We start from the raw sequence: 24,398 nt of genomic DNA, 5'->3' as shown, positions 1-24,398 counted from the left end.
AATAATTATGATGAAACAAAATGATTAAAGACATTGTAAAGTCTTGTTTTTTTTGTTTTTTTTTGTTTTTAATAACAAACATGTTATACTTACCTGCTCTATGCAGTTTGTTTTGCACAGAGCAGCCTGGATTCTCCTCTTTTCGGGTCCCTGGTTGCAGCTCCTGGCCCCTCCCTCCTGTTGAGTGCCCCCACAGCAAGCAGCTTGTTATGGGGGCACCTGAACTGAGTCACAGCTCCCTGTGTCCATTCAGACACAGGGAGCTGTGACCTGGCCCGCCCTCTCTCTCTCCTGATTGGCTGAATGATTTTGATTGGCAGCAGCGGGAGCCAATCGCCCAGAGCTGCTGTCTCAGCCAAAGAGGAGAGGAGTCCTGGGCAGCTTAGTCACTCCTGCAACATCGCTGGATAAAGACGGGCTCAGTTAAGTATTTGGGGGGCCGAGGGGGGCTGCTGCACACAGAAGTTTTTTTTTTAACTTATTGCATTAAGATAAAAAACCTTCTGCCTTTCCAATCCCTTTAACATAACGAACTAATCCAAATCAAAACACATTTAAACGCATGTACTATCTTTTTATCAGAGTCACTTCAAAGGATAATTTCATTTTTGCCAATCCTACTCCTACCTGTCCCCGCACCTCGTAGAACTTCACTGTGCTTCCAGCTGGAAACTGCACAGCTCCTCACAAAAATGGACATGTATGTGCAGTAGATTCCACATCCATTTCTATGAAAAGGATGTCCATCATTGAGACGAATGTACCATTAAAGGCACAATTTGTCCTGGGTGGAGCGCTCCTTTAAAAAAAAATCGGATTTGTGCTTATGGTAAATGTTAATTTGGGTAATTGTGACACTTGTTTTTCATTTCCTTTTACTTTACAGATGGCAAAATCACCAGGCACAAGGACATTTTATAAAAGCATACTTTATTTGGAGAAAAATATATGTTCTAAGATATTCTCCTTTATGTAAATGTAGTTAAGGGTTCCTCCCTATTGGCTGCTGTAAATCCCATTACTTTCCCTTGGCTACAATTTCTGTTCTACCTTGAGTCAATAATCTGTGTGCTCTGGACTTATCATTTACTTTGAACTAAGACAACCAAGCCAACCTGAAATATTTGCAGCAAATTACTATTTACTGGGATAGCAGAGCCGGCGTGTCCCTAGTGTTCTGGCAGTAGCTATAGACTGCAGTTCAGCTTTCAAAACTTAATTGGTGGCTGATTTTGAACTTAACTGTGTTTTGTTACAAGACATAGACGAAGATGTCTGGGTGCTGCGGCTGCATGCAGCAGTTCCCTCTGTGGGAACAAATGCTAAAGGCGTATAAATATATGAGCGAGATTTTATCTGTGACTCACACTTACAAGGATCTTGCTGACAGCAACAGGAAGCTAAGCAAAATGGATATCAGTCGCCTTGAAGAACAATACTACGGCATAAAACAAAAGCAAAAGTTACAGACGCACATAATTGTGTTCAAAGCAGGTACGTAGCATGAAAAGCTTTCTCTTTGAAGTTCTATACCAGAGTATTGTAATTGTGTTAGCCAACAATTAACGCACAAAGTTTGTTGTTTATAAAGCTTGAAGGAGGGAACTTGCATTAAAAAACTTGCATTTCTAATAAGTTAAGTTAGCCAAAAAAAAGGTGTATATGCTCAACGTCAAACTTTTTATTTTGAAGTTCACAGAAGTTTAATTTGCTGATGATTTTAGATTTTATGCAAGACAGAAAACCAGCAGCTGTTAAGGGATCTACACACCTACCCATTCACTTGTACCTTTTATTCTGTATAGTGTCAATAATTCAAAGTTAATCTAGATCAGTGGTGGTCAACTATCCTGATATGGGGGGACCTCAAGTGTGGCCCCTGACATCACCAAAGGGCAGCACATAAAATTCAGGGTCAGAAACAGCAGAGGCACAACGGTATATGTAGATAAAAACTCACCCAAGCTCTACCGCATGTTTATAGGATGATGAGCTGAATAACGGTGCTCAGGCCGTTGTGTCCCATACATCAAAATTGCAAAAAGAATGGCGGCAATTCCATTGCTTCTTCTTAAATCTTTATTGAGCACAAACAGCAGTGCAACATCAAAACGCCAATATGTTTCGGCAAAAGCTTTCCTCATAGCACAACGGGATATAGTCAAACATTATGGACATGATACAAGAGTTTTTTTAGAAACAGTGGTCATAATACCGGAGGTGGTCAGAGACCACTGACAGTGATGGTCATGGACTTTGGATTTGCTGCAGGAGACTTTCAGAGACTGAGAACACTCTTTAGGAGTTGTTGAAGACTGGGGACATGACTGAGGAGACAGTTATAGAGTGGAGACGATATGATACTGCTAGAAATCTTTGCTATAAGGCTGGATTCACACCTATGCAGTTTTGGTGCTTTTTGCATATTGCAGATTTGCACTACAGTCGATTTAACATGGATTCCTATGGAACTCGTTCTATAGTGCAAATCTGCAAAATGCAAAAATCACCAAAAATGCATAGGTGTGAATCCAGCCTAACAGAGTAACACAGATTAGTATCTGCAGGGCCCCCCATGAAAAAAAGGCTGAACAGTTCTACAATTATTTTTCATCCACATGGATCACATTTGTATTGCTGTCTATATATGGCATTTATTAAACAATGCAACGTCTGTCCATAATACAAAATACTAATAAAAAAGTGCAATTTACAGGTAATTATGTCACATTACCAATCAATATACAATTATCTATTGTAAAAAAGCCATTAGGATATTAACATTTATTGTGGAAAAAAAAATATCTGATAAAAAATATGCTAGTTTTACAGCCTTTAAATTTTAGAAACATGCTTATGCATGCAGGAACCAGTGTGTGTGATAGCCCTGGACTAATAGAAGTGGGATATTGGTACTTTTGGATTTAACCCAGAATAAGTCATATTTCAAAGTGCTGACAAACAGTGAATGAGTGGTGTTGGCTAAACTTTAACTTGCAAACTAAGGTTTAAAATGCCAGCTAAAAATGCATGAATTGTTGGTGTTTGCCTTTCGGTACAGCTACAATGTGGCTTTCTATATGTTTGCTTTTTTAGACTGCACCAAATAGCATAAGCTTGAATTATAACTAATAGCAGAATAGTTTTCAGCTACTGAACTTCAGAATGTCTGTATGCCTCAAAATATTAGGCAACAGTACAAAAGTACAACTGAAAACAACCTGCAGATCCTGTCAGACTCGTATGATAAGCTTGTAATTTGCATTATAAAGTTTCAAGTTTCCAGCTGTTTTTAATAGCTTTTCATTCATCTCTTTATATAATTGTAACTCTAGTTTGCCATTTTTTAAACTTTCCATTGCTTCTGTTATTCTATATCCTATACTAGAAAAAGCAATTGGAAGACGATTGGTTGCTATGGGCAACATCTCTGCTTTGATTTACACTTTTTTTTTTTTACTGCCATAATGTAGCCTCCCTGGCGGTGTTCCCGAGTCTGGCTCGGGGTGAGATTTAATTACCATAAACTGTATTCCCGACCCAGACTCGGGATCGCATCGCTGGATCCATGGAGGGGGTTACTTACCTTGTCCCCTGGATCCAGCGATGTCTCCCCGATGTGATCAGCGAGCCGCCGTGTCTCGCTCGATCTGTCACAGTGCCGAGCTCCGTTCACTGCGAGCGCTGCGACGCACGGGGACGGAGTTCGGCACCAAATTCAAACAGTAAAATACACAGTGTAGATACAGTATACTGTAATCTTACAAATTACAGTACTGCATCAAATAATTACACATCCCCTTTGTCCCTAGTGGTCTGTCCAGTGTCCTGCATGCAGTTTTATATTATAAATACTGTTCTTTATGCCAGGAAACTGTAGATTGTCCATAGCAACCAAAAAACGTCCGTATACATCAAAAGTGGTTATAGACCAGCTAGAAAACAGCGATAATAAATTATAATCACTCGCAGAATTGAGCGATAGGAATTTGTGGGGAAATTCGTCATCAAACACTAAAAGTAATGACAGCGACAATTCTGCAAGTCAGCATATTTCAGTGTTTTTGATTTGATTACATTATTGAATCATTTTTATTATTATTATATTATTATTTGTTATAATTTTATATATATATATATATATATATATATATATATATATTTTTTTTTTTTTTTTTTATTATATTATAATTTATGATTTCATATTTCAAATTTTATCATACCTGGGACGGATCTTGTATGGACGGATTTAAAGCAGGATTCCACCCTAAAGTGGAACCTCCGCTGATCGGATCCCTCCCCCCCTCCGGTGTCACAATTGACACCTTTCAGGGGGGAGGGGGGTGGAGATACCTGTCAAAAACCTGTCAGGTATTTTCACCCACTTCCGGGCATAGACTCCCGTGGGAGTCTACGCCATTTCCTGCCCTGCCGCGCTGACTGCTGGGACACACACGGGTCCCAGTGACAGCGCGGAGATTTCCTATTGCGCGGCGCGGCTCGCGCATGCGCAGTAGGGAACCGGGAAGTGAAGCCGATTCGCTTCACTTCCTGATTCCCTCACCTAGAATGGTGGCGGCAGCAGCCAAGAGCCGAGCGATCGATTGGCCTCGGCTGCCGGCATCGCTGGAACCCGGGACAGGTGAGTGTCCATTTATTAAAAGTCAGCAGCTGTAGTATTTATAGCTGCTGGCTTTTAATAATTTTTTTTTGGTGGAATCCCTCTTTAAGTGAATTATTTCTAAGAATTACAGGCCTACAATATAAAACGCCAAATTTCCATGCAAAATAATGGTAACGCTTTCAGCACCTAAAATCTGCAATAATCATACCGCCAGGGAGGTTAATCTGTTCCCTACTAATTACTATCACGTTGGTAGTAAATATAATGAAGTACATTGCTATTGATTTGTACTGCTGAAGTAACAAGGAGAAATTAACCCCCCTAGCGGTAATCCCGAGTCTGGATTTTAATTACAGGAGCGGTAACCCCCGAGCCAGACTCGGGATCGCATCGCTCGATGCAGGGGAGGACACAGGGAGAGTTACTTACCTTGTCCCCTGGATCCAGCGATGTCCGCCGCGCTGTCCTCCGCTCGATTCACAGTGCCGAATGCCGCCGAGCTCCGTTCCCTGCGACGTTACGGCGCACGGGAGCGGAGAACGACGGCAAATTCAAAAAAGTAAAAGTACACAAAACACACACAGCACTGTATTACAAAATTACACACCCCCTTTGTCCCTAGTGGCCTGTGCCGTGCCCTGCATGCACTTCTGCCTGGAATTTGGAGATTGTCCATAGCAACCAAAACGTGTTCCTTTTTCAGTGTTTTAGGATTTGATTACATTATTGAATATTTTTTATTATTCTTTATTATATTATAAACTTTATCATACCCGGGAAGTCTGCTAGACTCTGGTTTGAACAGATTTAAGAGCGTTATTCCTAAGAATTACAGGACTACAAAATAAAAGCCAGATTTCCATGCAAAATAATTGTACCGCTTTCAGCACCTAATTCCAAACTGAATCATACCGCCAGGGAGGTTAACAGATGTTTGGTTTGAGAAGTATAACTTTTAAAAATTAAATTTTGTGAACTTCATTGCCAAAAAAATTCAGTGTGAGTTTCTGAGTATGGGTGTTATCAGAGATACAGCTTGCACGCTACTAGCAGCCATCTTGGTGCTTGCAGGACTTTTCCTGTCATCTCACAATGAACAGACATTGGGGTTGATTTAGTAAAGACAAATAGGCTGTTCACTTTGCAAGGGAATGTGTCCCTGAGCTTAGTGAATTTGGTGAAATTTCACATTGCAAAGATTACCCAATCACACGCAAGGAAAATAAACAGCCTGTTTTCTTGCACTTGATTGGATAGTGGAAATCAGTGGAGCTTCACCTCATTCGCTAAGCTCTGGTGAAAATTCCCTTGCAAAATTAAGTCTATGGGGTTGATTTACTAAGACTGGAGAGTGCAAAATCTGGTGCATGGTAGCCAATCAGGTTTTAACTTCAGCTTGTTAAATTAACCGCTTTCGGATCGCTCACCTCACATTTACTGTCGGCAGGGCGGCCCAGTAGCACAAAACAATGTACCTGTGTGTTGCCTCTTATTCCAGGTCTAGGGTGAGCACGCGCAGCCGGCGACCCACTCCTGCTGTGATTGGAAACAGCGGGAACCAATCAGTGGGACCAGTGGATGCAATGTCTGCCAGGACCCACCGATCGTTGACAGGAGAGGCAGAACGGCGGTCTGCCTATGTAAACAAGGCAGACCGCCATTCTGTCAGAGAGGAAAATGGAGATCTTGTGTTTTTGCAATCTCTGTTTTCCTCCAGTTAATCCACCCCCCACACACAGTCAGAACTCACTCGCTAGGAGCACACTTAACCCTTTGATCAGCTCTGATGTTAACCTCTTCCCTGACAGTGTATTTTTTTGCACTGATCACTGTATTAGTGTCACTGGTACCCAAGTAAATGAGAAATTCATTGGGTATGTATTGTCATTTCTCCAACTATAACTTTCAATCATCCACCCATATATATATCTCTGCAGACACCCCAAGTCTCCCGGGAATGATTGGTGCAGCGGAGAACAACTGTGAACACCAATCTCCTTTATATAGATTTTTAGCTGACAGTCGCTTCTCCTTCTCTTCCTCCAATGGCTGTCAGCTAAAAAGCTATACAGGGAGAGCAGTGTTCACAGCTGTCCCTCCCGCCGCACCGATCATTCCCAGCTGTTCTGTGTGCTCCTCCCCCGGCCCCCTCCGTGTCCTTCTCCGCCCACCTGCTGTTCTCCTCCAGCCCGCTCCTTGTCCCCCCCATTCTCCTCTGGCGCCCATGTTCTCCTCCACCCTACCTGTCCTCTTCTGCCCCCCCTTGTCCCCCACAGTCGGTTCCCCTCTTCTCTTCTGCTGGTTGCGGGGGGACTGTCAGGAATAGGACACAGTGAGCAAGATTGCTCCTGTGTCCTGTGATAACTAAGCAGAGTAAGCTGTTTTTACTCTACTCAGTTTATGAATAAACAGGAGCCTCTATCTCCTGTTCATTCATCTTTAGTGCTGAGATAGGGACTGAGGAATCTGTGTCCTCAGTCCCTTTGTCTGTCTCAAAGGGGAGATGTCAGGGGTCTGTTTAAACCCCTGACATCTCACCAATGCCCCCAAAAAATATATTAAAAAAATGATCGTAAAAAAAGAAAAATTGTAAACAAATAAAATAAAAAACTACTCTCGCCTGCCCTACCAACACTGTCCTCCCCCCAAAAAGCATTGTGAAAAAAAATTAAAAACAAATAAAATTGTAAAAAAATCAATTATTAAAAATACTACTGACACCGTCCATTGCCACATACCACCCACCCCCAATCCCCTTCCCTAGAAGCACTTTGAAAAAATATTAAAAAAGTGACTTAAAAAATATTTTGCTTTGCACCAGGGGGGAGTTATGCAGGCGCAAAGTGCCACCTCCCTGAAATTTTTTTTTTGCAGGTTGGGATGTCTGTATCTGACCAGGTGATATGAGAGCCATGTGCACTAAACTTTATTTCTGAATGATGTTCCAAGGGTTAAGGCCCCTTTCACATGGGGCAGAATCCGATTTACCCAGCAGGGGATCTATCCACATGATTTCCCTGATGAGCAGAGCATGCGAATGACAGATCCGTGTCTGCTCCCTTTATGCAGAGCAGACACAGCCCGCTCTGCTCTACGGGTGGTTGGGTTTAAATGAACCAGTTGTCCTTTTACAACCAACTGCCGTCCAATACGATCTACCTAGATGGGGGGTAGCAGATCCCCTTCCGTTTTTTTGTTTTTTTAGCGGACCAGATTGGATTAGAGGAAGGTGGGTGTAAATGGAAACCAGGCTATTTACACCTGCCGGTCCATAGGAATACATGGACCATTTAATCAGGTCTGCCTGAAAAACTGACAGGCAGACCTGATCATGTCTATGTGAAAGGGGCCTAAGGGTATATTCACACCAGATGCAACGGAATGCATTTTTGACTGCACTTCAACTGCACAGAAAGTCCAAAATCCTGATTTGACCCACAGACATAGTTCACACTATTTCACAGTGAAAAAAGTACAGGAAGCTGCATTTTTCTGCACTGCTAATGCACATCCTTGTGCATGAAAAAACATGTAGTAAACAGACAGTTTCTGGTGTGAATGGGCCCTAAAGGAAGTCTGTTTTGAGAGAAGCTGCCATTGCTAAGCTCTGCTTATGAAAATGCTTGTTTATACTGATTCTGTTGTTCCAATACTTCAAATTATTGAAGTGGAAGAAGTATGCATACAAGAGCTTCAAAACATTCCTCTGACTTTTATATACATAGCTCAGGGACGTGCAGTCAGGGGAGGCAGGTGAGGCAGGGCTACCATGAGCATTTAAAAAAAAGAATTGAGCTTCAATGGTCATAGCGCGGCCTAGGTCGGGTCCTACCCCACCACTAGTAAAAATGTGGGGATCCTATGACCTATGGTTCCAGGGACACAGGGCTCCTTGCACAGCCTATCAGAAGCTATATACAAAGTGACCAGTTTAAATACAAGCTGGCACACTTTGTTTGCAGCAGACTGAGAGGATGAGCTCACAGTGCCTCTCCTCAATTCTTGTCAGAGGCACTGAGCTCAATGAACAGCTTGGGGTCTTGGACCAATGGTAAAGTACCATTGGCCCAAGAAGCTGTCCAATAAAAATGCTGCAGTGGAGGCACGCCTCTCACTGCAGTGTCATAGAAGGGGCATGTGTCTAAAAGACAAATGCTCCCTTCCAGCCCAGCCCTCTCAACTAGAAGGAAAAAAACATGCGTTTATGTGTATAAGATTTACACACAATCCCATGTTTTTCTCACACCATTAAGAGGGATCATGAGAATCTGCTGCCTGCTGAAAAGTACTGTTATATTCAAGCTAAATCATAAATGTATATGCTATATGTTATAACTAGGGATGAGCTTCGTGTTCGAGTCGAACGTACGTTCGACTCGAACATTGGCTGTTCGGGCGTTCGGCGAAATCCGAACTCTTGGTCCGTTCGCGTCAAAATTCGTATGGCGCGCGCGGACCACAATGCACTGCGATGGCGCAGTGCATTGCTGGCTCATGATTGGCCAAGCATGCACTGTGACCCCGCATGCTTGGCCAATCGCAGCGCCAGCAGCGAGGAGAGCCATGATTGGCCACAGGCAACTAGTGCACGCCCCACACTATATAAGGCCGCCTTTGAGGCGGCCTCGTGTAGTGTGTTGGCATCTGAAGCAGTGGGTGTTCTGTGTACCTTCAACACAGTTACACACCAATCGTTTTTGGCTGATTTCCTATCTTGCTCTTGTGTAGTGGTTATTGTCTGTGCCCTGACCGCAGTATACACCACTACACTATATTCACCTCACCTATATAGCTAGCTAGTGATCTATCTTTAACCACTTAACAACCGCCCATTGCCGATTAACGGCTTCAGGGCGGTTGTTTAACTCTGAGAGGCCGTTAATTAACGGCCTCCCAGAATTCTGCTCTCGCGCGCCCCCTGGGGCGCGCACTCGAGAGCATCCGTGACCGCCGGGTCCACAGGACCCGGCGCATCACGGATCACGGTAAACGGCCGCTCGTCGCGGCCGTTTACCACGTGATCGCTCCGTCAAATGACAGAGTGATCACTTGTAAACAAACCGGCGTCATGTTATGACGCCGGTTCCTCCCTCCCCTCTCTGTACCGATCGGTACAGCGGAGGGGAAAGAGATCGGTGTCAGCAGCGATGTGGGCTGCATCTGCAGTGCCCACATCGCTGCTCACCGAATTTAACCCCTCAATTCCCTGCCAATACTCTGCAATACCAGTGCATACTCTGCAGTACCCTGCCATTACTCTGCAGTACCCCCCATTACTCTGCAGTACCCTACCTTTACTCTGCAGTACCCTGCCATTACTCTGTAGTACTCCCCAATACTCTGCAGTACCCTGCTATTACTCTGTAGTACCCCGCCAATACCCCGCCAATACTCTGCAATACCCTGCCATAAATTGCCATACCCAGCCATACTCGGAGATACCCAGCCATACTCGGTGATACCCTGAAATACCCAGCCATAGACGCCCCCCACCCCTCACCGCCCTCCGATGCTTCTACCAACTCGCCAGTACGATCAAAGCCAGAATCTTTTTTTTATTTTTTATTTCAGGCTTCCCAGCCTAGAGGTGAGATGTGGGGTCATATTGACCCCCAGATTTCACTGTAAAGAGGACCTGTCACCCCATATTCCTATTACAAGGGATGTTTACATTCCTTGTAATATGAATAAAAGTGATCAAAAATATATTTTTGGGGAAAAAAATGTCAAACTAAAATAAATAAAGTAAAATGAACAATAAAAAAAAAAAAATTAAAGCGCCCATGTCCCCATGTGCTCGCATGCAGAAGCGAACGCATGCGTAAGCCCCGCCCACATATGAAAACGGTGTTCAAACCACACATGTGAGGTATCGCCGAGAACGTTAGAGCGAGAGCAATAATTCTAGTCCTAGACCTCCTCTGCAACTCAAAACATGTAACCAGTAAAAAAAAATTTATGAAGAAAAAATTACTAATCTGCTAAATTTTATAACAGAAACAAAGAAAAATTCATTTTTTTCGCAGAATTTCCGGTCTTTTTTCTTTTATAGCACAAAAAATAAAAAAACTGAGAGGTGATTAAATACCACCAAAAGAAAGCTCTATTTGTGTGAAAAAAAGGACAAACATTTCATATAGGTCCAGTGTTGCATGACTGAGTAATTGTCATTCAAAATGTGAGAGCACCAAAAGCTGAAAATTGGTCTGGTTATTAAGGGTGTTTAAGTGCCCAGTGGTCAAGTGGTTAATAATAGAGCTTGCAGTCAGTAGTGTTAGGAGATAGTGCGTGCTGTCTGCGTGCTCTGTACCCAGTACATACCGCTATAATATAGGGCAGGCCCCTACTTTCAAACATCCAACTTACAAACATCTCCTACTTGCAAACGCAAGGAGACAGCAGCAAGTGAGATGAAAAAAGACGGATGGCAAAACAAATTATACAGGGGTGATAACCCTTCCCTATGTTTTCCAAAAAGCTTAAAAATAGTTTTTTTGACTGGAGCTACACTTTAAAAATGTACCAGTTGAAAATTACAAACAGATTCAACTTAACACAACAAACCTACACAGTCCCTGTCTTGTTTGCACCGCCTGTATACTGCTGTTCTGAGTATATAGGGCCTGGGGGCCACACGCATTTCCTTTTTTTAATATGGGTACAGGGTTCCCCTTAATATGCGTACAAGACCCAAATAGGCTGGTAATGGGCAGGGAGGGCTACCCATGCCATTTTTCTGAATGATTTTCAACCATATTGCAGGAACCAGATATAACATTAAAACCGCAAGCAGTTTTAAATGGTGTTATTTCCGTTAAATGTCATTTTGTGCAGGGACTGTTCTAAACACGGGAAACACGTGGCACTTCACAAGCATACTACAGACACCCCCCAGGCACCATATTTAAAGTAATATTTCACTTTTTTTTTTTCACATTAATCGTCATTAAAATCAGTGCTCCCGCCAAAACGGCCGTTTTTAAAACTTTTTTTTGCATTGACCCATGTCCCCTGAGGCAGGAGTCAGGTCCCCAAACCCTTTTTAGGACAGTATCTTGCATATTAGCCGTTAAAATTAGCACTTTCCATTTCGAACGTTCGAGTCCCATAGACTTCAATGGGGTTCTAACGTTCGTAACGAACGTGGGGGCCGTTCACAAGTTCTGGTGCGAACCGAACCGGGGGGTGTTCGGCTCATCCCTAGTTATAACGTAATAATTTATTATTTATCTATTTACTGTGAAATTACTGGTTGAAAGTTATAAATTCAAACTTCAGTATTAGTCTATTAAGCCACCTGCTTGAGTTCAGATTTTGAAAATATAGTAAATTACCTTAAAAACAATATATAATAATTATTTGTATATTACTTATGGTAATTAACCCCTCGCCACACAGCCCAATTCTGACACTTCTTTCCTACATTTAAAAATCTTATTTTTTGGGGGGGAAAATTACCATATTTATCGGCGTATAACATGCACTTTTTTCCCCTTAAAATCAGGGGTGTGTGTTATACACCAATCCCCCCGCCGTTGTCAGCCTCTGGGCTGCTTTCAGCCACCTTCGGCTCTTCTTGGCGGCTTTCAACCGCCTTCGGCTCTTCTTGGCGGCTTACAACCACCTTTGCCGAGAACGGCCAATGGCAGCCGAAAGCTGCCAAGAACGGGCGAAAGCCGCCGAGAACTACCGAGCGCCGCCGAGATACACAGGACATCCGGCTCTGTATCGCGTTGGCGCCATTTTTAAAAGGAAAAGCTGCAAAAAAACTGACAAGGCTGCAAATGACAAGGCTACAAATGATGGACAAGGCTGCAAATGACACTGACAAGGGTGCAATGATGGACAAGGCTGCAGATGGACACTGATAAGGCTGCATTGATGGGCATTTAAATGTACGTTTTTTTTCCTTAAACTTCCCTCCCAAACTTGGGGCGCGTCTTATACGCTGATAAATACGGTACTCAGAAACCCCAAACATTTTATATATAGATATATACATCTATAGATATAGATATATTTTATATATGTATTATTTTTTTTAGCAGACACCCTAGGGAATAAAATGGTGGTCGTTGCAACTTTTTATGTCACACAGTATTTGCGCAGCTTCATGAATAAAAATTTTAAAAACACTAAACTAAGGTTAGCCCGATTTTTTGGTATAGTGTGAAAGATGCTGTTGCACTGAGTAAATAGATACCTAACATGTCACGCTTTAAAATCGAGCACACTTGTGGAATGGCGCCAAACTTCAGTACTTATAAATCTCCATAGGTGACTTTTTTTTTTACAGGTTACATGTTTAGAGTTACAGAGGAGGTCTAGTGCTAGAATTATCGCTCTCGCTCTAACGTTTGTGGCGTATGTAACCTGTGTGTATCTGGCTCTGATACTAGGCACCTCGCCGCACATCCCTGACATAGCTGTAATGGTTAGATACACTATACTCTCCTCTTATTTTTTACTGATGGACCTGCTGGGTAGGCTTTGATTTTCCTACTGCACATACTTAGGAGAGGAACAAACAGAAAAGCAGAGTGGTAAGGCCATGAATGGCAGAATGTATTTACCAAAACGCAATAATTAAATGAGGAAACCAGGGTAATCTGCTAATTCTTCTTGCAAGATTGTTGTCAGACTCTCAATCTATGTCCAGCTTTTATCAAAGAAGTTTAGGAGCTCCTCCTAGGAAGATATGGACACATTAAGAAGTTAGAATAACATTCCAACAATAAAAGCTTTAACTTAATTGAACTTTTCCTATAGTAAGCAAAACGTTAAAAAAAATCTAAGTAACATAATCTAGATTTTCCAGTTCATATAGTCAAATCCCAATAAAACTCCCTTCCCTTAAATCCTTCTTAAATTGTATGTAAATGTTAACAATTAAAGTGGAAGATAATACTAACTCTACTATTCATTAAAATGTTTCCTCTCCCCATCCTCCTACTGCATACCTTGCTCTGCTTTGGAAGTGCAAAAAAAACTATTGATTCTGTTTCAGATCTTGCCAGCTGATAACTTCCTGTGCAATCTGCCTTTGTTGACTGTTATCAGTTACATTGTGGTTACTACATAATCTCTCCCCTCTATGTTATGGAAATTATTTGAGTTGGTGCTTGTAGTGCTGATCTAGAGTAATTAGTATTATTTTACATTATTTATATAGTGCCAACAGTTTGCGCAGCACTTTAGGCCCCCTGAGCATAGCGTTTTCAGGCAGAAAATCGTGCGATTTTACCGTGATTTTGCAGCGTTTTTACTGTGCTTTTTTACGGCGATTTTGCTGCGTTTTTTTACGATGTTTTGCCACGCTTTTGTGCAGGGCAAAAGATAACCAAAGTAAAAAGAAGAAAAACGCCCAAATCTGCCCGATTGGAGCGACAAAAAAGGGTCCCGAACTTGTTTGAGTTTCAGGCGACATGGAGTGGAGATGTGAACATTTCCATTGAGAATAATAGATTTTTTCCCCTCAAGTGTTTTGTAGTTTCAGGCTTCAAGCTACAAAACGCTCAGGTGTGAATGGGGCCTTACAATATAAAGGGAGACAACAATACAATTCGATACCTCCCAACTTTTTGAAATGGGAATGAGGGACACCTATCAGCAAAGGTATGCAGGCATAGGACACACCCCTTGCCATGCCTCCTTAAAGGAGAATTGTACAAAAAATAAAAGATTGGTTCAACCCACAAGAGCTTTTTTTACCACTACTGTTCCTTTATATTGGCTTTTACATTTTACAAAAATGTAAAAGCCAAAATGAGGGACAAATGAGGAGGAATGAGGGACAGAGGGACATTGCTCCAAATCAGGGACAGTCCCTCGAAATCAAGGACAGTTGGGAGCTATGCAATTCAATACAAGAGGGCTAGCAGGGCCCTGCTTCTGGGAGCTTACAATCCTAACACTGCTTCTCCACAGATACAATACGGTGGATGAGCGTTGTCAATTTAGGATATGAAATTTGTTACGGACAGAATCACAATGTGAGAATACAGAAAAAGAGTCTGAAAATAAAGGGAAACATGCAGCCACCATGTTTATACTGCAATATCTCAAATTGTTGTTTTGGAGTTTTTCCTTATACTTTAATGCCCCGTACACACGAGTAAATTTTCCGTCAGAAAAAACTTGGATGTTTTTCCGGCAAAATTCCGCTCAAGCTTGGCTTGCATACACACGGTCACACAAAAGTTCTCTGAGCTTTTGACCGTCAAGAACGCGGTTATGTACAACAATACAATGAGCTAAGAAAATGAAGTTCAATGCTTCCGAGCATGCGTCAAATTGTTTCCCAGCATGCGTCAAATTGTTTCCAAGCATGCATCAACTTGTTTCCAAGCATGCATCAACTTGTTTCCGAGCATGCATCAAATTGTTTCCCAGCATGCGTCAAATTGTTTCCAAGCATGCATCAAATTGTTTCCCAGCATGCGTCAAATTGTTTCCGAGCATGCGTCAAATTGTTTCCAAGCATGCATCAAATTGTTTCCCAGCATGCGTCAAATTGTTTCCAAGCATGCATCAAATTGTTTCCGAGCATGCATCAAATTGTTTCCGAGCATGCGTCAAATTGTTTCCGAGCATGCATCAAATAGTTTCTGAGCATGCTTCGAATTGTTTCCGAGCATGCGTCAAATTGGTTCTGAGCATGCATCAAATAGTTTCTGAGCATGCGTCGAATTGTTTCCGAGCATGCGTCAAATTGTTTCCGAGCATGCGTTAAAATTGTTTCCGAGCATGCGTCGAATTGTTTCCGAGCATGCGTCAAATTGTTTCCGAGCATGCGTCGAATTGTTTCCGAGCATGCGTCAAATTGTTTCCGAGCATGCGTCAAATTGTTTCCGAGCATGCATAGGAATTTTGCGTGTCGGAATTTGTACAGATGATCGGAATTTCCGATCAGAACTTTTTCCGACCGAAAAATAGGGAACCTGCTCTCAATCTTTTGCTGGCTGGAATTCTGCCAGCAAAAGTCCAATGGAGCATACACACAGTCGGAATTTCTGACCAAAAACTCACATCTGACTTTTGCTGGCACAATTTCTGATCGTGTGTATAGGGCTTTTAGTGTAAAGGAATGCTACCTTCAGTTGGGATTAGGATTTTTTAGTGAGAAGAATTACACCATGGACCAGTACATGCCCTTTACCGTTTGCACTTTTTTACAGCTAAATGACACAGAGCCAAGGAGTCATCATTAGGTCAGCCTTGGCACATAGAACAGTGAGACTTTCTAAATGATGCAATATCACCAGCAGCTTGGTTTTCTAAAAGTAAATAGGATGTTCACTTTCCTTTTGACTTAGTATTTGTGGTGAAAATTCACTTGCAAAGAATCATGTGCAATGAAAGAGAAACAAAAATATATATTTAATATAGCACAAAGATGACTTCATTAGTTGCAGCTCATTAATTATCTAAGCAGCAAGGCTGGACACCAAGCTGTACTGCATAATTTCAGTATGGAAAAAGAAGGTCTCCAAGCTATCTACGCTCTCTGATAGAGGTGCCTGGATCAGAAGAATGGTTGAAAAGTGTTACAGATCCTTTAGGAAGGCAACACAGTTCACTCTTATATAGTTCAGTTGTAGTGATGGCCGAACGGTTCGCCCGGCGGTCGTTTCGCGGCGAATTTCCGACTTTCGCCGTCCGCGGGTTCGAACGCCTTTTTCCGTCGTTCGCCCCGGCGGACTTACGTGTTTAATGTATACAAGAACTTTAACCTTTCGTGACACGTTTATCATGTGTTACAGGACAACCAATTGAGACATGACAGCTCATGGACACTTGGACATTCCCCCTAACCTATAAATACACCCGATCCGGTGGCCATTTTACATTCTTTCTTCTGTCACTGTAGGGAAAGGATCCTGTGTGGAGTAGGGACAGAGAAAACGCTAGCTATTTGGTACACAAAAGTTCTTTTCAGGACTGGTATAGGTGTTAGGTCAGCAGCCTGAGTTTCTTTTGTCAGTTTAGATAAAGGGACAGAGCGCTGTATGCTGCTATTTTAGGGACAGCTCAGCCAGATTAGTCTTTCTTCATCATCATCATCATCATCATCATTAGCTGTTACTATCAGGTCCACAAAAGAGCTGTTCCAGCTAATCGTTCCAGCCTACTCTTTTTTGCCAATTTGTATAGGGACAGGCAGGAAGCAGTGTGTCAGGCAGTGAGGATAATTTTAAAGACTTGCTGTTACTATTAGTTCCACAAAGGTTCTTTTCAGGACTGGTATCAGTGGTACGGTAATAGGCTTGTACACGTATAATATTCTTTCTTCCAAATATAGAAAGAATATTATACTTGACTGCTGCCCTTCTGCTGCAGTCTGCTAATCATTCACAACTCACTTGTTCCACAAAGCTCTTTATCAGGACTGGTAACTTGGTCTGTCTAGGGTGCTACGGTACATAGGCTTGGGTGCGGTACAGTCTGCTGTTCTGTAAGGACCGCTATCGGTCCACAATACATAGGGTTGCCGTGCACTACTGCTGACCGCTGCCCTATACTGCAGCAGTCCTTCATTGGTATAGGGACTGACGTACAGTCTGCTAATCACTAACACACAACCTGCTTGGTCCACAAAAGTTCTTATAAGGACTGGTAACTTGGTATAGGGTGCTACGGTACATAGGCCTGAGTGCGTTACAGTCTGCTGTTCTGTAAGGACCGCTATCGGTCCACAATACATAGGGTTGCCGTGCACTACTGCTGACCGCTGCCCTATACTGCAGCAGTCCTTCAGCGGTATAGGGACTGACGCACAGTCTGCTAAACACTAACACACAACCTGCTTGGTCCACAAAAGTTTTTATAAGGACTGGTAACTTGGTATAGGGTGCTACGGTACATAGGCCTGAGTGCAGTACAGTCTGCTGTTCTGTAAGGACCGCTATCGGTCCACAATACATAGGGTTGCCGTGCACTACTGCTGACCGCTGCCCTATACTGCAGCAGTCCTTCATTGGTATAGGGACTGACGTACAGTCTGCTAATCACTAACACACAACCTGCTTGGTCCACAAAAGTTCTTATAAGGACTGGTAACTTGGTATAGGGTGCTACGGTACATAGGCCTGAGTGCGTTACAGTCTGCTGTTCTGTAAGGACCGCTATCGGTCCACAATACATAGGGTTGACGTGCACCACTGCTGACCGCTGCCCTATACTGCAGCAGTCCTTCAGCGGTATAGGGACTGACGTACAGTCTGCTAAACACTAATACACAACCTGCTTGGTCCACAAAAGTTCTTATAAGGACTGGTAACTTGGTATAGGGTGCTACGGTACATAGGCTTGAGTGCGGTACAGTCTGCTGTTCTGTAAGGACCGCTATCGGTCCACAATAGATAGGGTTGACGTGCACCACTGCTGACCGCTGCCCTATACTGCAGCAGTCCTTCAGCGGTATAGGGACTGACGCACAGTCTGCTAAACACTAACACACAACCTGCTTGGTCCACAAAAGTTTTTATAAGGACTGGTAACTTGGTATAGGGTGCTACGGTACATAGGCCTGAGTGCGTTACAGTCTGCTGTTCTGTAAGGACCGCTATCGGTCCACAATACATAGGGTTGCCGTGCACTACTGCTGACCGCTGCCCTATACTGCAGCAGTCCTTCATTGGTATAGGGACTGACGTACAGTCTGCTAATCACTAACACACAACCTGCTTGGTCCACAAAAGTTCTTATAAGGACTGGTAACTTGGTATAGGGTGCTACGGTACATAGGCTTGAGTGCGGTACAGTCTGCTGTTCTGTAAGGACCGCTATCGGTCCACAATACATAGGGTTGACGTGCACCACTGCTGACCGCTGCCCTATACTGCAGCAGTCCTTCAGCGGTATAGGGACTGACGTACAGTCTGCTAAACACTAATACACAACCTGCTTGGTCCACAAAAGTTCTTATAAGGACTGGTAACTTGGTATAGGGTGCTACGGTACATAGGCTTGAGTGCGGTACAGTCTGCTGTTCTGTAAGGACCGCTATAGGTCCACAATAGATAGGGTTGACGTGCACCACTGCTGACCGCTCACCTATACTGCAGCAGTCCTTCAGCGGTATAGGGACTAAGAGTTTTGTCACAGGGTCATTTAAAAAATGACATGCAGAGGAAGAGGCAGGCCCTTCCGCAGGGGTGGTAGGGGTAGGGCAGGAGCAACAGGCTTGAGCCAAAGTGGGAAGTTGCAGAAGGTGCGTTCAATTACTTTAAAGGATGCACCAGACTTGGTTGAGTGGCTCGCTCAGCCTTACTCTTCTGCACCCTCCTCATCCTCTCGATCTGCACCCTCTTCTTCACTCTCTGCTATGTGCACCCCCAAAGACACTACCACCAACAACACGACCACCACCACCACCACCACATACCTTCCGCTTGAGTCACTGGAATTATTTTCCGATCCATATCAAGAGGACATTTCTGATGCGCAGCCACTCTTGGTATTGGATCAGGAAGAGGAGGTAGCAACAAGCGCTACTCAGCAGTCTGACGCCAGTACCCAGATCAGCCCAAGGAGGAGGTTGGTCCCCGGTGTTGCTGCCTACTCTACTTATAGCGGTGGGGAAGGTGACGTTGATGATGACGTGTCTAGTGATGTCACGTGGGTGCCCACAAGAGAGGAAGAGGAGGGGAGTTCAGAGGGAGATATGGACCAGCAGATAGGGAGGAGAAGCAGCAATGACTTACATTGCACAGCAGGGACAAAGCAGACTGCAAATGTATCAGGAGCGAGTCATCGACCATGTACGGTCACATCTGGCGCTCCCAGGACACCGGCACATGGCTCCGCAGTGTGGGCTTTTTTTAACGTGTCCGCTGCTGACAATAGCGTTGCCATCTGCAATCTTTGCAGTCAACGCGTTAGTCGCGGTAAGCCCAATACTCACCTAGGGACGACCGCCTTAAGAAGGCACATGAGCAGCCATCACCGAGCCCAGTGGGAGCAACGGAACACACAAAGCCACACTGCAGGCTCTCACCGTCCAGCCTCGTCTTCTACTTCTCCTTCTCCTCTCTCCTCACAATTGTCCTCCACTCCACCTTCCATCACGCCAAGCTCACATTTTTCTGCAAAAAGGCAGGCTTCCGTGGGCCTAATGTTTGAGCGTAAAAAAATGATGACGCCGGATAACCCTCTTGCCCAACGGTTGGCGGCTGGCTTGTCAGAACTCATAGCCCGCCAACTACTGCCATATAAACTGGTGGACTCGGAGGCCTTTCGCAAATTTGTGGCCATTGGAACACCACAATGGAAGGTCCCAGGAAGGAAGTATTTCTCAGAGAAGGGCATCCCAGAGCTATATGGCCATGTTCAGCGGCAAGTGAATGTATCTCTGGCACACAGTGTCGGTGCCAAGATACATCTGACCACAGACACGTGGTCTAGCAAACACGGGCAGGGAAGGTATATCAGTTTTACTGCCCACTGGGTGAACCTTCTGACGGCCGTCAAGCATGTAACCCGTGGCACCCGTGTAGATTTGGTTTTACCGCCACGGATTGCATGCAGGCCTGACTCTTCTTCTCCTCCTCCTACTCCATCCTCCTCCCTCTCCTCCTCAGCTGCCTCCTCCTTTTCCGCTGCTAGCGTCTCTTCCACTGCACCGCCCAAGCTCCCCAGAACCTATTCCACATGCCAGGTGAGACGTTGCCATGCCGTGCTGCGTCTGTTGTGCCTGGAAGCAAAGAGCCACACTGGCCCGGCACTCCTTTCAGCTTTGCGTTCACAGGCAGATGAGTGGCTAACACCGCTCAATTTGACAGTTGGTAAAGTGGTGTGTGACAACGGTGCCAATCTGCTTAGCGCATTGAAACAGGGCAAAATCACGCACGTGCCGTGCATGGCACACGTCTTAAACTTGGTCGTGCAGCGATTCCTTGTCAAATACCCTGGGGTCCAGGACATCTTGCGGCAGGCAAGGAAAATCTCGGCCCATTTCAGAAGATCTTACACGGCCATGGCTCGCCTTGCTGACATTCAGCGGCGACACCATCTGCCGGTCAGACGTCTTATTTGCGATTGCCCGACGCGATGGAACTCAACCTTCTATATGCTTGATAGGCTGCTCCAGCAGAAACGTGCAGTTAACGTCTACCTGTATGAACTCTGCGAAAGAAACGGTTCTGGGGAGCTGGGTTTTTTTTCACCGCGCCAGTGGCTGCTCATGCGCGACACATGCAGACTTCTGCGGCCATTTGAGGAGATCACCAAACTGGTCAGTCGCAGCCATGGCGCCATCAGTGACATGGTACCTTATGCCTTCTTTCTGGAGCGTGCATTGCGTCGTGTCATTGATCAGGCTGTGGAGGAGCAGGAGCGGGAAGATGAGGAAGTCGCAATGCTGGATGAATTCCCAGGGGGGGCTACTCTATCTGAGACAAGTCAACAACAGGAGTCTGATGAGGAGTCAGAGGAGGATGGTGCCGGGGCGGATGAGCAGGAGCAAGAAGAGCATGCTTTAAACCTTTCTGGGATCCCTGTTGTGCGAGGATGGGGAGAGGAGAATGAAGAGGACGACATTATCCTGGATGATGAGCAGGAGCCAGGCCACCACACCGCTTCCACTTTAGTGCAAATGGGGGCCTTCATGCTCCAGTGTTTTAATAGGGACCCCCGTATAAAAAGCATGAGGGTCAAGGACCAGTACTGGGTGGCAACGTACTTAGACCCCCGGTACAAACACAAAATGGCGGAAATGTTACCGCCGTCGCAGAGGGCTGTCAGAATGCAGCACTTCCAGGCCTTGCTTCGAGAAATGCTGCATTCTGCTTTTGCGTGCGCTGGCAGAGGAGCAATTCCCACTCCCAGAGAAGGATTTGCGGGTACCAATCCAACAGCGCCTGCAAGAAGAGGCCGGTTTGAAGATGTGTTGGTGACTTCGGATATGAGGTCATTCTTTCAGCCGACCCATCGACAGGTGTCATCCGGATCCAGCATCAGGGAACGCCTAGACCGTCAGGTGTCCGACTACATTGGGTTAACGGCCGATGTGGACGCTCTGAGGAGTGATGAACCCCTAGACTACTGGGTGGGCAGGCTTGACCTCTGGCCAGAGCTTGCCCAATTTGCAATCGAACTGTTGGCTTGCCCCTCATCCAGTGTCCTGTCCGAAAGGACGTTCAGCGCAGCAGGGGGGATTGTGACCGATAAGCGTACTCGCCTAGCTCACCACAGTGTTAACTACCTCACATTTCTAAAAATGAATGAGGCATGGATCTCGGAGGAATTCAACACATGTGATCAGTAGACCATGTATATGTCTATAAACAATTTTTGGAATCAAGCACACAGACCTTCTTAATTCATTTGGCTCACTTCCCTGACCCAAAAAAGCACACCGTACTATATGCCCCTACCCTCCTCTTTGAAGAGGTTGAGCGGTGTCATATTTCTACTGGGGCTGCTTATTATGAGGGGTTCCCACCATCCCTGTGCTGTGCTGACTTCCTCCTGGGTGTTCTTATTATGAGGGGCTCCCACCATCCCTGTGCTGTGCTGACTTCCTCCTGGGGGTTCTTATTATGAGGGGATCACACCATCCCTGTGCTGTGCTGACTTCCTCCTGGGGCTGCTTACGGTGCTGCTGTCAGCGCTGTATGTCACGGAGCTGCTGTCAGCGCTGTATGTCACGGAGCTGCTGTCAGCGCTGTATGTCACGGAGCTGCTGTCAGCGCTGTATGTCACGGAGCTGCTGTCAGCGCTGTATGTCACGGAGCTGCTGTCAGCGCTGTATGTCACGGAGCTGCTGTCAGCGCTGTATGTCACGGAGCTGCTGTCAGCGCTGTATGTCACGGAGCTGCTGTCAGCGCTGTATGTCACGGAGCTGCTGTCAGCGCTGTATGTCACGGAGCTGCTGTCAGCGCTGTATGTCACGGAGCTGCTGTCAGCGCTGTATGTCACGGAGCTGCTGTCAGCGCTGTATGTCACGGAGCTGCTGTCAGCGCTGTATGTCACGGTGCTGCTGTCAGCGCTGTATGTCACGGAGCTGCTGTCAGCGCTGTATGTCACGGAGCTGCTGTCAGCGCTGTATGTCACGGAGCTGCTGTCAGCGCTGTATGTCACGGAGCTGCTGTCAGCGCTGTATGTCACGGAGCTGCTGTCAGCGCTGTATGTCACGGAGCTGCTGTCAGCGCTGTATGTCACGGTGCTGCTGTCAGCGCTGTATGTCACGGAGCTGCTGTCAGCGCTGTATGTCACGGAGCTGCTGTCAGTGCTGTATGTCACGGAGCTGCTGTCAGCGCTGTATGTCACGGAGCTGCTGTCAGCGCTGTATGTCACGGAGCTGCTGTCAGCGCTGTATGTCACGGTGCTGCTGTCAGCGCTGTATGTCACGGAGCTGCTGTCAGCGCTGTATGTCACGGAGCTGCTGTCAGCGCTGTATGTCACGGAGCTGCTGTCAGCGCTGTATGTCACGGAGCTGCTGTCAGCGCTGTATGTCACGGAGCTGCTGTCAGCGCTGTATGTCACGGTGCTGCTGTCAGCGCTGTATGTCACGGAGCTGCTGTCAGCGCTGTATGTCACGGAGCTGCTGTCAGTGCTGTATGTCACGGAGCTGCTGTCAGCGCTGTATGTCACGGAGCTGCTGTCAGCGCTGTATGTCACGGAGCTGCTGTCAGCGCTGTATGTCACGGTGCTGCTGTCAGCGCTGTATGTCACGGAGCTGCTGTCAGCGCTGTATGTCACGGAGCTGCTGTCAGCGCTGTATGTCACGGAGCTGCTGTCAGCGCTGTATGTCACGGAGCTGCTGTCAGCGCTGTATGTCACGGAGCTGCTGTCAGCGCTGTATGTCACGGTGCTGATGTCAGTGCTCTGTATTACGGTGCTGCTGTCAGTGCTCTGTATCTCCTGCACCCTCTTGTTTGCCTACCCTGGTCCCTGACCTTCCCTCTCCTCCATTGCCTTCATTAGCTCCATAGTCCTGAATTGTCAGAACAATTTCCCAAATAAAAAAAAAATGCTTGTAGTTATCGATCCCAAATTCACCTCATACATGTATTATGCTATTGTCCAGGTGGTGGGACTACGTGCTACCCCCTAATAATTACCCCGTGGCCGCAAATTCGACCTAAAGGTTTGCGAAATTCGCCTCCCATTGAAGTCAATGGAGCCCGCGGCGAACGGTCGTTTTCGCGAACGTTTGTGTCCGTTCGCGTTTCGCGTTCGCGAAACGTCCCGTCGGAAGTTCGTCCATCACTGCTTTTAGCAGTTTACCAGAGGTTCAAGCCTCGTGCACACAATCGGATTTTCCGATGGGAAAGGTGTGATGACAGGCTGTTGGCTGAAAATCCAACCATGTGTATGCTCCATCGGACAATTGTTGTTGGATTTTCCGCTGACAAATGTTGGATGGGAGGTTTTAAAAATTTTTGCGGAAAAATGTCTGTTGGCAGATTTTTTGAGAGTGTGTACACAAGTCCGTCAGACAAAAGTCCAAAGTACAAACACGCATGCTCCGAAGCAAGGACGGGCCAGAAGCGGTCGGTCTTGTAAACTAGCGTTTGTAATGGAGAATTAACATTCGTGAGGTGGCAAATTATGAAATTTGGAAATACAACGCACATTTTCTTCTTCTTTAACCTCCCTGGCGGTATAATTATTTTTGATTTTAGGTGCGGAAAGCGGTACAATTATTTTGCATGGAAATTTGGCGTTTTATATTGTAGGCCTGCAATTCTTAGGAATAACTCTCTTAAATCTGTTCAAACAAGAGTCTAGTAGACATCCCGGGTATGATAAAGTTTATAATATAATAAAT

At 45.3% G+C, this 24,398-nt stretch overlaps 1 protein-coding gene across 1 annotated transcript in view; it reads left to right on the top strand.

Moving 5' to 3' along the window:
• Positions 1-299: 299 nt before the first annotated feature.
• The window catches only part of CUNH9orf152 (chromosome unknown C9orf152 homolog), a 61,040-nt gene continuing 36,941 nt past the window's right edge, over positions 300-24,398 (top strand). The window contains exons 1-2 of the mRNA XM_077491192.1: positions 300-422; positions 887-1,494. Coding sequence (XP_077347318.1) covers positions 1,272-1,494 — 223 coding nt within the window. The 5' untranslated portion in view covers positions 300-422; positions 887-1,271. The remainder of the gene's footprint in view (positions 423-886; positions 1,495-24,398) is intronic.

Source organism: Lithobates pipiens, unplaced genomic scaffold (genome assembly GCF_037356315.1).
Source record: "Lithobates pipiens isolate NorthernLeopardFrog02 unplaced genomic scaffold, aLitPip1_a1.2 Scaffold_19, whole genome shotgun sequence".
Taxonomy (NCBI): Eukaryota; Metazoa; Chordata; class Amphibia; order Anura; family Ranidae; genus Lithobates; species Lithobates pipiens.
Note: the sequence above shows the minus strand (reverse complement) of the source record. Positions and strands in the feature narration are given on the sequence as shown.